Genomic DNA, 13122 nt, shown 5'->3' with positions numbered 1-13122 from the left:
ATCAAGCCGTGCTAGCGGGGTTAGCGCGTTGGACATTTAATCGCGCGCTAACCCCCGCATAGGCAAAAAAACTAACACCTGGTCAATGGAGGTGTTAGCAACTAGTGCGGCAGGCAGTTTAACGCGTGGTATTCCGCGCGTTAAACCCCTACCACGCTTTGATAAAAGGATCCCTTAGTCAATCTTTTGCCTTCAAGCTGGTAGAGATGTGGAATGGACTTCCTGACTCCATTAGACTGATACGCCAGCTACAACAATTTTGTAAAGCCCTGAAAACTCTGCTGTTTACACAACATTTAAATGGCTTAGCTATAGTATCAAAGAAATGATGATAATCCAGCTTTTTTTTTTTTCTTTTTTGCTCTCTTTCTTATGTACTCTAGTTTTAATTACATGTGAACCGAGTCAAGCTCCATTGGGAGATGACTCGGTATATAAATTGAAGACTAGATTAGATTAGAATAATAAAGCAGATATGTCATATGGTAGAATTTATAGCTCCTGGTGTGGTTAAACATTAATATTTATTATATTATGCAGCAAGAGTCATTGCCTGAAGCAGAAGGCAAAACAATGAAAATCTCCTGAGAGATTATACAGTACAAGATAAAGAACACTCAGGAACTTCCTCTTTTCTCCTCCTAGAAAGAACCTCGCTGTAGCTCCTGCATGCGGAATGGGCATCTCTCGGGGTCTTTCCGCCCGGACTCTCCTGCTATCAGCCATAGGTTAGTGTTTCCTGCGAGTCTTGTTTGTGCATGTTAGAGTCTCTAATACCTTTGCAGGGTAAGTGCATTCACTCTGCATCCCTCTATAGTGGGGATCTACATACATATTTATTCTTCCATGGAGAGGGTGATTTTCCAAGCGGCTTATCTAGAAGGAAATTTAGTCTAGTTGAAAATTGCACTTCCTCAACTACAGTTAACCCTTTCAGGACCAAGGGACATATTTGTCCCATAACTTTAAAATCCTATAAATTTTGATTGGGATTAGTCTACAGTTCTAAATTTGATATGTACGGATTCCATATGATACTGCCTTTATGTAAACAAACTGGTTCCGACATTCATTCATTAGCGTCGTTGCCAGATTGACGAGAAGATTCACTTGCCACACTGTCCATAAGCCAGAAGTTTGATTTTTTTTTAAAAAAATAATATTTCACAAAAAAAATCAATTTTTTGGCATCTGCAAGCCCTTTTTACCATAAAAATGTCGTCAAAACCACAAAAATTGGCCTACGATCCTTATGGTCCTGAAAGGGTTAAAAAGTCCTTTTTCAGATTTTGGGGCATATTTTTAGTTCATTTCAAATGTGAATTAGGTTTTGGGTTTTTTTTTAATGTGTGAAGATATATTACACACACATTAATTTGTAGATAATGAGAATTAGATTGATGCACGCAGGATTCTTTTGCACCTGCTTACATCAGAAGGGTAAAGCATTACATTTATTCGATTTTCTAGACTGTGTGCCTAAGGGAGCTCAGGACAGTTTGAATAAATTTATTCAGGTACTTGAGCATTTTTCTCTGTCTGTCTTGTTGAGCTCACAATCTATTTAATGTACCTTGGGCAATTGAGGGGGGAGGGGAATTAGTTGACTTGCCCATGCTCACAAGAAGCAGCATGGGTTTGAACCCACAACCTCTGGGTGCTGAGGCTGTAGCTTTAACCACTGCACCACACACTCCCCCTACATACATGATATTTTAAAAATATTTTATTTTATTGTGCCTGCTATATCACTAATACTGGTCAAATAGAACTAAACGGTTTACAAATTAATTTAAATTAATAAGAAACTGGAAAATAACTACAATCAATATGACAGGGCAGATAGCTCAATTGAAACCAAAGAGAGGAAAGGATAACAAAGCGGTGAAAAGAGAAAATGGCATACAGTGCTCAAGATGACCCAGAGACCCAGCTAGCTGCAGAAAGCTTGTGTAACTAGCCAAGTTTTTAATAAACTCTTAAACTTGGTAAGAAATAAATCACTGCATATTTCTAGCAGGAGATTATTCCAGGCATCTGGGGCTGTGAAGTAAAAAGCGCTATGTCTGGTGACTGGTCTGTTCATATTGGGGTTGCCTAGGTCCATGTAGGACCATTTGGTGATCGTTTACGAAATGGTAAGAGGTGAAAAATATTGCAGGAGACCTATATGGCAAGCAAAAGAACATAAGAATAGCCTGTAGCCTGTTCTCATGGTGGCCAATCCAGGGCACTAGGAGAATTTTGTACTTTATCCTAAAAGAGATCGGTAGCCAATGATGATTTAAGAAGAGGTGTGGCTCCATCAAACTTATTCACATGACAGAATCTTAATGGCTGTGTTTTCAAATGATTGTAGCTTTTTTATGGAATCTTTAGAGCAACCACGGTAGATGATATTGAAATAATTCCCTTTCGAAGTCAGTAAGGAAATAAGTGCATGGATTGGAAAGAGTCAAAAAATTGTAAAGGGGCACTTTGAACGAAGACATTTCCCTCGTTTTTGTGGTAGGTGCTGAACTTTTCCTTGGGAAATGAAGATCAGCTTTAAAACTTTTGGTGCAGTGTTTTGTACTGTCCGCACTTGACTGTTGTAATATAGTCTACCTTGCAGGTTGCTATAAACATTTCAGAAGGCTCACTTTGATTCAGACCACAGCTGCTCGCTTAATGTTTTAATTTGGGCAGAACTGAACACGTAAAGCCTTACCTTTGAGAACTAAACTGGCTCTCAGTGGAAGCGCAGGTTATTTTTTAATTTGGTTGTTTTTGCTACAAAGTGTTTGCTCTCAAATTATCTAATATATCTTTTTTTTATTATTTTTATCCACCTGTACATTCACAGCATATTTTAGTCTTTTTTACTGTGGGCTCCTTTTACTAAAGTACGCTAGCGGTTTTAGCATGCGCTACATTGCCACACGTGATACACGCTAATGCCTCCATACAGCTTGCGTTAGTATTTTCCGTGTAGTGCACACTAAAAACACTAGCGCACCTTAGTAAAAGGAGCCCTGTGTTTACAAACACATCATGGGTGACTACTTTCTTATCAGGCCGCTAGCTGGGAATCTGAGTTTCGCCCATTAATACTTACCTCTGTTTCGTATTTTTTTATTTTTTTTTTTAGAAAGTTCCTGAAGACTTAACTGTTTCAAAAATTTCTTGGGAAGTAATGATGGTTGGTTGATATGCCTTGTTATATTGATTATGATTTTGTAGCTCAGTGTCTTTATGCAGTTTTTTTATTTTTATTTTGTTATTTGCATAGAACTAGACGGTTTTGCAGAACAAAAATTAAGTGTTATATTAAAAAGGAGGCGATATACATGCTGTTTTATCTCTCTTGGTGGCCTGCGCAAAAGATCAGGCAGAACATGTGCAGGCAATTTTAACTTGGATAGTGGAATAACATAAGAAATTCTATATCACTGCAACCATTTACAAAAAATTCTATCTTAAAATAACAAAAACGTACCCTGAAAAAATATATTGTATGAGCAAACTATCAAACTCAAAAATATACAATAAAACAAAATATGAAAAACAATAAACGGAGGAAAATATTTTATATAATGTTGAAATTTAAGTTTTAATGAGCATGCTGTCTAAGAATGTTCTAAGGCAGTGACATTCAACCCATTCCTCAGGAACCATCTTGATAACCGGGTTTTCAGATAACTCACAGTGGATATTGTAAGATATTGGGGAAAGTCTCCGCTGGGATGCTCCCAGCTGGGGCCTCCGGGAAGCATAGCTGCGCTGTCTGGTATATCCTTTAGGGTTGGGGCATTTCCCCCTATTATTCTGAGCTCACTTTTAGAGTCCTCCAAACAACCTAATTCAAGAAGAAAGGACTTTAATCTTCAAGAAAGTAAAAGCATTGTAATCCACGAGAAAGCAAAAGTATTCCCTTCCAGGGCTGCAAATTGAGCCAGTCCAGGATTTCTGCTTTTATCTCAACCCCTGTGAGTAAAAGCCCTTGCAAGCCTAGAGAAATTGTAGTTTAAACAAATTGTGCTAGTTCATATAGAAGCTCTCTCTCCAGGACCTTCGGGATACTTGTCTCCTGGAAATTATTACCCTGTTAATGTTTTCATCTCAGATTTTCAGCTGTCAACCCTCTTTAATCTTTTCAGAGGAGTTGAGTCAGCCACCTCCCACTCACAGTTGACCTTTGTTAACTGTAACCTCCCACAGGCTGCTTTTTACCTTTCTGTTATCTCTTAGGCCTTTTGATTTAGGTTCCAGTCCATCTCCTCTAGTTTCTGCATTGGCTGGAGCTCAGCCTCGATCCACTCCATGCCTTCACAACTAGGTTGAAGCTGACCCCCCCCCCCCCCCCCCCCCACTCCAGTGTGTAGGCTTTTATACTAATCCTCCAGGGACTGCTGAGAAGTTTCCTAGCTCCTGCCCTTCCCCCTTAAGTCTCCTGCAGGGCCAAATTTACTGGTTTCTAAGCCAAGGAAATTGTGCTTCATTGCTCACTTGCTCTCTCTGTTGGCGGTCAGGGGAAACTCCCCAGGGTTGGAGGTCCGGAGTGAATTCCACGTGATGAGGCTTTCACTCCATGTTTTTCTTCATCCCAAAGCTTTTCTCAAGGACCCCCCAGGAACCTTGTCTTGGCAACCCCCCAAAGGGGCCATCCCTTTGTTCTCTGAGGTGGCCTCATCACAATATGCATGAGAGATATTTGCATGCAGTGGGGCAAACGCATGCTAATATATCTTGTGCATTTTCATTATGGATATCCTGAAAATCCAACTGGCCAGGTGGTTCCTGAGGTCTTTGGTTGCCAGATTTCCTCTTTAAATCCTGGCCCCTGGCCCCGCTCTGTTCTGCCCCCCAGCCCCACCACATTCTGCCTCCAGTTCCTCCCACAAATACACTTCCAATTTCCTTCCCTGAGCTTGGAGCCAAGTCTGGAGGGCCCCTGCACATGCACGGACATCAACACAATGACATCATGCGCATGGGGAGTGTGTGGTGCAGTGGTTAAAGCTACAGCCTCAGCACCCTGGGGTTATGGGTTTAAACCCACACTGCTCCTTGTGACCCTGGGCAAGTCACTTAATCTCTCCATTGCTTCAGGTACATTAGCTAGATTGTGAGCCTGCTGGGATAGACAGAAAAATGCTTGAGTACCTGAATAAATTCATGTAAACCGTTCTGAACTCCCGTGGGAGAACGGTATAGAAAATTGAATAAATAAATAAAATGCACATGTCCATATAACATCATCACGTCAATGTTCACACATGTGCAGAGGGCCTCAAATATGGCCCCGAGTTAAGTGACGTCCAAAACCAGGACAAACTGCTGGGTATTGGAAATCCCTCTGGGCACCTGGACAGTCCTCTAAAAAGAGGACATGTCCAAGTTTTCCCGGACATTTGGTAACCCTACTGAGGACTGGGTTGAAAACCACTACTCTAAGGGAGAGTATACTGTCTGAGAATGTTCAAAGGGAAAAGTACATGTGTGCTTTTGTAAATCTTTTAATTTTCAATTGAGCAAATGTCCCCTTAATCTACTCACCTCTCCTCCCATCCCATCCCAGCCAGCCCCATCTAGAAACTGAAATGATTTGTTGCGTTCCAGAGTATGCTTCTTCTAAGTGGCCCATGCACAAACTGATATAAATAAATAAAAAACAAGTAGTGACTCCCAAATCTCCCAGTATCTCATCTGATTGGTGCTAACAGTAATCTTTTCTATTAATGTATGAAGCAAAGTACACCACTCTGTCAAGGGGGGGGGGGCTTAATTCCCCCTTCCACTCTAATAGATGTATTTCCTTGTTGAATAATGGCCTTCTGAAGAAAGAGATTCATTCATAAAGAAAAGGCCATACGTTGCATGGAAACAATTTGTAAAAAAGTATAATATAAAATCAAAGGAAAACACCAACAGTTCCAAATCAGAGACTGTTACATGGGAGGAACAAGAAAAGAAAAATCAGAGTCAACAAGACTCTCAGTTAACCAGCACCCATGGGGATTGATAAATGTCGGATAAATGTAGTTTCTGGTTGCTTGAGAGTTACTATTAAAAATAGGCCAAACTGATACTAATCCCCATTCTATGCCATACCATAAACTGCTCCAAACAAACTATCAGACATGTGGTAGGCAAAGCGTGGGCGTACTCAGGTGTTGCGTGCTAAGTTTACACTTAAATTTCCGCCAGAAACTGATTATATTTTCATTTTTATTTAAAGAATTACAGTTTTTCTTTTGATATATATATATATTTATTTTTTTTTTGCTGGTTGCTTGAGAGTTGTGGTTGCTTCAGTTCTGGTTAACAGAGTCTACTGTACTGATCTACCTGTACCAGCAACTCTATTGAATGTCCGTGTCAAACTAAACTATCCATTGCAACTTCCTGGGTAACTGACCCAATCTCTTGTAATCCGACCTTGAACTAAATAGCTAAAGGTGGAATAGAAAACCTGATTAACATAACTTTTATTGACCAAGTTTACTTTGGTGCAGACATCAAAAAGAAGCATCTCCATCACTAAAGTCTACTGCAGGGGTGCCCAACACGTCGATCGCGATCGACCGGTAGCTCAGGAAGGCAACGTGAGTCGATCGCAGAGCCCATCCCGGGCTCCGTGATAGACTCGTGTTGCCGTCCCGATCTACCGGGCCTATCAGCCTTCCTCTCCCCGACGTCAAAGACGCCGACGCGGGCATTAGGCTGTTTTTGTCATTTCGGGTGGGGGGTGGCAGCGGCAGCAGCAGCAGCCTGAAAAAGAAATCATCCTGGCCGGGGTCGGTGTCATGCTCCGGAGCTTCTACAGCCTTCCTATCTCCCTCTCCCTTCTACCTGCTTCCGGCCACACCCCCTGCTCCGCGGCTCTCTTCGGCAACTCAGCAGCAGCGATCGACACAAGCTTCTGACGTCGGGGCCTACCCTCTGCGAGTCCCGCTTGTTTCAACTTCCTTTTTCCACAAAGGCGGGACTCGTAGAGGGAAGGCCTCAATGTCAGCAGCTTGTCTTGATCATCGCTGCTGATGAGTTGCTGAAGAGAGCCGCGGAGCAGGGGGGTGTTGCCAGGTGCAGGTAGAAGGGAGAGGGCCAGATGCAGGACTCGTGGGTGAGGGAGGAGAAGAGAGAGAGAGAGAGAAAGAGAGAGGGGAGGGAAACAAAAGGAAATATTTCATACTGGGCTGGGCCGGAGTGGAGGGAGGGTGGAAAGATTCTGGCTACCGGGTGCAGTAACAAAGGAAAAGGGGGGAAAGCTGAAAATGGAGATAGTGACACAAAGAAGAGAAAGGGTAAGCAGGACCTACTGAATAAGGATAGAGATACAGAGGGGACATGAAGAGGAGGTGAAATAGAGACATAGAAGTAATGCTGAAAAAGTGTGTGTGTGGGGGGGGAGATAAAGACATTGAAAGGGCAAATGGTGAACATGGGGTAAAGACAAGGACAGAGACAAATGAAGATTCTGAAAAAGTGGTGAGATAGGGATATAGGTGAGATGGACACAAAGAAGGGTGATGCTGGAAAATAGGTGGAATGGTAATTCTGACAAACACAGAAGGGAAATGCTGGATCAAGGAGAGATGGGGCTCAGGCTGGATGGAATGAGGAGAAATGCCTTGTTGGCCCGGAACTTCCTCTCCTACGTCAGAATTGACGTCAGGGAGCGGAATGCTGGTCAGCGCGACGCTTCTGCAGGGAAAGCTTGGGACGGCAGTGGCTTGGGGGCTATTCCCCGATGGCGGTGGCAGCAAACCGAGTGGCTTCGGGGAGGGCACGGAGAAAGAAAGAAAGGGGGCAGACAGGGAGACAGAAAGAAGGGGGAACAGGGAGACAGAAAGAAAAAGTTGGGGGAGAGAATGAGGTCTGGAGGAGAGGAAACATGCAGGAGGCTGAAAGAAAGGAAGAAAGATTGGATGCACAGTCAGAAGAAGAAAGTGCAACCAGAGACTCATGAAATCACCAAACAGCAAAGGTAGGAAAAATGATTTTATTTTCAATTTAGTGATCAAAATGTGTCTATTTTGAGAATTTATATCTGCTGTCTATATTTTGCACTATGGCTCCCTTTTACTAAACCACAATATCGTTTTTTAGCGCAGGGAGCCTATGAGCATTGAGAGCAGCGCGAGGCATTCAGCGTAACTCCCTGTGCTAAAACCTACTATTGTGGTTTAGTAAAAAGGGAGGGGGTGTATTTGTCTATTTTTGTATTTTGTTACTGAGGTGACATTGCATAGAGTCATCTGCTGTGACCTCTTTGAAAAAACCCGGAATATGAATAATTAACATTTTCTCTGCCTTTCATTGTGCTTTGTGTTTTTTTTTAATTTTATTGTTGGTAGATCATTTAGACTTAGTCATTATAAAAGTAGCTGGCAAGCCCATAAAGTGTGGGCACCCCTGGTCTACTGCATATCACAATTCACTTTTATTTGATACATTGCAAATAAATTACAGCTAAGCGATTACAATTATGAAATCAATTAAATCAGCAAAGAAAAAGAGGATAATAAAAGATGGGTGGCTAGGTTACAAAGGATAATCAATAACGTAATGCTAAAAGAGCACATAAACCATGATAAGATGTTACTGGCATAGTAAGGGGGAAAGGGGCAGAGCACCACTGGTGCTGGCATCTCTCTCCCCCCCAGTGGGCCTCTTAAAGAAATTCTCCCCCTCCCCCTTTACTTCTTCTAATTGTTACTGATAGCAGGCAGTGCCTCCTCCCTGCTGCTCGCACTGGCCTCAGCCTTCCCTCTGACATCCAGGAAGTGATGTCAGATGGCAGGTTCAGCTAGCACAAGCCTATTCAGTACATAATATTCTGTTAGAAATATGTCTACCAGATAGTTTCACACTGAAAGTGGACCGGGTGGACAAGGTCTTTGACTGGGTGACAAGAGAACTAGATAGAGGGAGTGCGCTAGGTGCGGTGTATTTTTAGCAAAGCCTTTGCTAGTGTTCCATACTAGTGTCTAATAAATAAACTGAGTGCCCTCAGTATGGGCCCCAAAGTGATGGACCAGGTCAGGACCTGGTTGAGTGGAAGGCAACAGAGGGTACTGGTCAATTGAGATGGCTCTGAGGAAAGGGATGTTACCAGTGGTGTGCTTCAAGGTTTGGTTCTTGGGCCTGTTCTTGTTAATATTTTTGTAAACGATATTGCTGAAGGGCTGTCAGGTAAGATTTGCCTTTTTGTGGATGATACCAAAATCTGCAATAGAGCAGACGCCTCTGATGGTGTGGATAGCATGGGAAGGACCTAGTGAAGCTTGAGGAATGGTCTGAAATTTGGCAGCTGAGATAAATGCAAGGTCATGCATTTGGGCTGCAAAAACCTGAGGGAACTCTACAGTTTAGGGGGTGAAGAACTTTTGTGCACAAAAGTGGAGCGGGACTTGGGTTTGATAGTAAGGTGGGCAAACAGGTTGAAAAGGTGACGGCGAAAGCTAGAAAGATGCTTGGGTGCATAGGAAGAGGAATGGCCAGTAGGAAAAAGGAGGTTTTGATGCTTGTGTATAAGACTCTGGTGAGACCTCATTTAGAATATTGTGTACAATTCTGGAGACTGCACCTTTAAAAAGATATACTGTAAACAGGATGGAGTCCAGAGGAAGCATATTATAAAGCGGATTGAGTTCAGAGGAAGCTTATTATAATGGGCAGTGATCTATGTCATACTTTGGAGGAAAGGCGGGAGAGGGGAGATATCATAGAGATGTTTAAATACCTATGTAGCATAAATAAACATGAGGCAAGTCCAAGTTGAAAAGAAACTCCAGAGTGAGAGGGCATGGGATGAAGTTAATAGGTGATAGGCTAAGGAATAATCTAAGGAAATACTTTTTTACAGAAAAGGTGGTAGATGCATGGAATAGTAGAGGTGGTGGAGACAAAGACTGTGCCTGAATTCAAGAAAGCGTGGGACAGGCACGTGGGATTTCATAGGGAAAGGCGGAGATAGTGGGTGCTGCAGATGGGAAGACTGGATGAACCATTTGGCTTTTATCTGCTGCCATTTGTCTATGGATACCACTTTATCTTTAAAATCTCATATAGATTCACTGGTTCAAGCAATTTTCTTTAAATTACATTGTTTAAGGAAACTACGTTCATTCTTCAAAGAAAAACATTTTATAATACTTCTTCAAGCTGTAGCTCTTTCTAAATTAGATTATCGTAATAGTCTTTATTATCTTGTTTCCACCAATCAGATTTCTAGATTGCAAATTGCTCAAACTACGGCCACTAAGATTATTTTTGGACTGAAAAATATCAGATCATGCAATATCTGCCTTAATGAGACTTCATTGGCGTCTGATCAAGGCCCGCTTTACCTTTAAATTGTTATGCTGGATCCATAAGATGTTTGCTCGTACTTGCCCAGAGTATTTGATTTATTTATTTTCATTACCTCATTCTCCATGTTCTTCCCATGCTTATGATTCTCGTTTACTGCATTTTCCATCTTTTGTTAATATTTATTTAAAAAATCAATGATTACCTCTTTTCCTTACTAAAATGTTTTGGCTTGGTGTTCTCTTTCAACTGAATTGAAGATTATTCCTTCTTATTTATTTTGCAAACCTTAAAACATTTATTGGTTTAATATTTTTATAATTAATTGTCTATGTATATTACTATTATTTTGTTATCCACTTTGAAGCTGATACTGGGGAGCTAGCGGAATACAAGAGCCATTATAATATACAGTACAAGGAAGAATATGCTTACAACATTACAGCACATGCACTGAGGGCTGCTCTTACTTTCAGTTTGCTTGACTTAGATCAGGGGTGTCAAAGTCCTTCCTCGAGGGCCGCAATCCAGTTGGGTTTTCAGGATTTCCCCAATGAATATGCATGAGATCTATTTGCATGCACTGCTTTCATTGTATGCTAATAGATCTCATTCATATTCATTGGGGAAATCCTGAAAACCCGACTGGATTGTGGCCCTCGAGGAGGGACTTTGACACCCCTGACTTAGATGGAAAAGTGTGCAGAAAGATCAGTCTGTTCTGCATCCCTATTTTACATTTGAAACCTTTTCACTGGCGCATAAATTGGTACATTAACGTGTACATAAACGGCACCCCAAAGTTATGCAACACAAACAGACACTAGCCAATCACAAATGATGCAAGTTGTGAGTGCTTAAAATTTGCAGATGATTAGCTTCCTGTATCACTGCAGTATATTGTCTTGGTAATTTCATGGTAGAAACCATGTGGTCAGCCACTGACCCTGCAGTGACTGAGAAATTGAGATGGAATGAGAAGATGGAGGAAGGCTGGCTGGGAGATACAGAGTGGAGAGGGATACAATAGATAGAGGAGGTGGCAGGTAAAAAGGGCATCTGGGTTGGAGAGGGAAGTTGGGAGACAGATTGGCATAGGGATATGGAGAGATGAGGGATTGAGACTTGCTGTAATTTTTCCGTTCCCTAATGGCCTCAATGACCTCAGAAATTAAACATCAGCCCTTGGTTACATCTTTTCTCTTCTTCTCTTTCAGTGCTTTTGGGTTTATGGAGCCGGCAGATTTCTGCAAACATATCAATCAACCCAATACCAAAGACCCCAGTGGTTGGAGAGAATGTTCTGCTATCCGTCTATAGTGACACTGTGAATATCTTCACATTCAGCTGGTATAGAGATAAAAATCTGATGATAACTTATGTCCCAACTGCTAATCCTCCTGAGAACATTTTTCCTCCCTATAAGGGCCGGTTGAGAGGATTTCCAAATGGCTCCATGGAGATTTTAGAACTTAATACAAATGACAGTGGCCTTTACATTGTGGAAATTCAAGCAATTGGACAACAGATACTCAAAGCCAATGTAACTATAATAGTCTACAGTGAGTTTATATTTTTCTTGTATTTCCTTCTCCCCCTCCACTATCTGTAACCTCTATCACTGGTGGGTCTCTTGCTGCCTTACTTTCATTCTGCTTCTCATTCATCGGATAAACATTACTATTGACATCTGGGAAAGTTCCTCCTGGGTAAAGTCAGATTTCTTGAAAGAGGACTTAATTCATCCTCAGCCACAGAAATCAGAGAGAAAAAGGTTATAATTGAATCATGTGAAACTCAGTGGAAGTCACGTCTTTTACTTGAGTATAAAACAGGTCACAAATAGTCATAGATTTTGTGGAGATGTTGGATTAAGTCAGGTGCACAAGTTATGTATTGTCAAGATACAGTATATGACTAGGATGGAATTGCTCTCCCAGAGCTGCTCAGAACTGACCTCCTCTTTTACTAAGCAATGGTAGAGGTCTCTACTGTGCCCTAGGGCAGTAAATGCTCCAATGCTCATAGAATTCCTATGAGCACTGGAGCTTTAAGCGCCCCGGGCTGTGGTAGAATCCTCTACCGCAGCTTAGTAAAAGTGGACCTAATGTAAAATTCTGAGCATGCATGGTGGTGAGTCTCAGTATTTCAGCTTTGCTTTTTTCTGCTCTGACCAATGGACATGAAGACTAAACTCTCTCAATTCTTGTAGGAAGGCTGAATCTGTGTGTGAGTTCAATGTTCAAACACCTACAAAAAAGCCACTTTAATATTTTAGTTTATTATTTTTCTTGTGATGTGTCGTTACCAAAGTCAGGGTTGCGCTCCTGCCCGCAGCAAGGGAGAAAGATCCAGAACTTCAAAACCTACTCCAAGAGGCCCTCATACTAAGCTGTGCAAAAAGTGGCCTGCACTATCACTTGCAGGGCACTTTCCTGCATGCTGAGGTTACTTTTAACGTGGCTGTAAAAAGGCCGTATTGCCCAGTTTCTCTGTTATGGCCATGCATTACAAGTTTTGCCATTAGTGCGTGGCTATTAGTGTAGGAGCCTTTGCTGGATGACCTCAAACAAACTACAGTGGAATGCTACAAAAACTGAACTCCTCTGGATATGTAGAGAAAATTGCACCTATACTCACCTTTCCCTTTCCTGGGGATCTACCACTCTGATAGCCAAAGACCAGGTACACAGCCTGGGAATATTATTTGAACTGGAATACACCAGATGGCAAATTCCAGATCCAGGGGCAGAAGGAGAGGGGGACAAAATGCAGAAAAATTCTGTGGCAGCAGGGTAGATTGGGAAGGCCCACCCAACATAACAG

General features: G+C 41.9%; 1 protein-coding gene across 3 annotated transcripts in view; it reads left to right on the top strand.

Moving 5' to 3' along the window:
* LOC117368798 (carcinoembryonic antigen-related cell adhesion molecule 5-like) overlaps window positions 1–13122 on the top strand; it is an 87064-nt gene that overhangs the window by 9841 nt on the left and 64101 nt on the right. For all 3 annotated transcript variants that reach the window (XM_033962501.1, XM_033962500.1, XM_033962499.1), the window contains exons 3-4: window positions 646–728; window positions 11514–11858. In XM_033962501.1, the coding sequence (XP_033818392.1) occupies window positions 677–728; window positions 11514–11858 (397 nt within the window). In that variant the 5' untranslated portion in view covers window positions 646–676. The remainder of the gene's footprint in view (window positions 1–645; window positions 729–11513; window positions 11859–13122) is intronic.

This window comes from Geotrypetes seraphini, chromosome 11 (assembly GCF_902459505.1).
Source record: "Geotrypetes seraphini chromosome 11, aGeoSer1.1, whole genome shotgun sequence".
Taxonomy (NCBI): domain Eukaryota; kingdom Metazoa; phylum Chordata; class Amphibia; order Gymnophiona; family Dermophiidae; genus Geotrypetes; species Geotrypetes seraphini.
Note: the sequence above shows the minus strand (reverse complement) of the source record. Positions and strands in the feature narration are given on the sequence as shown.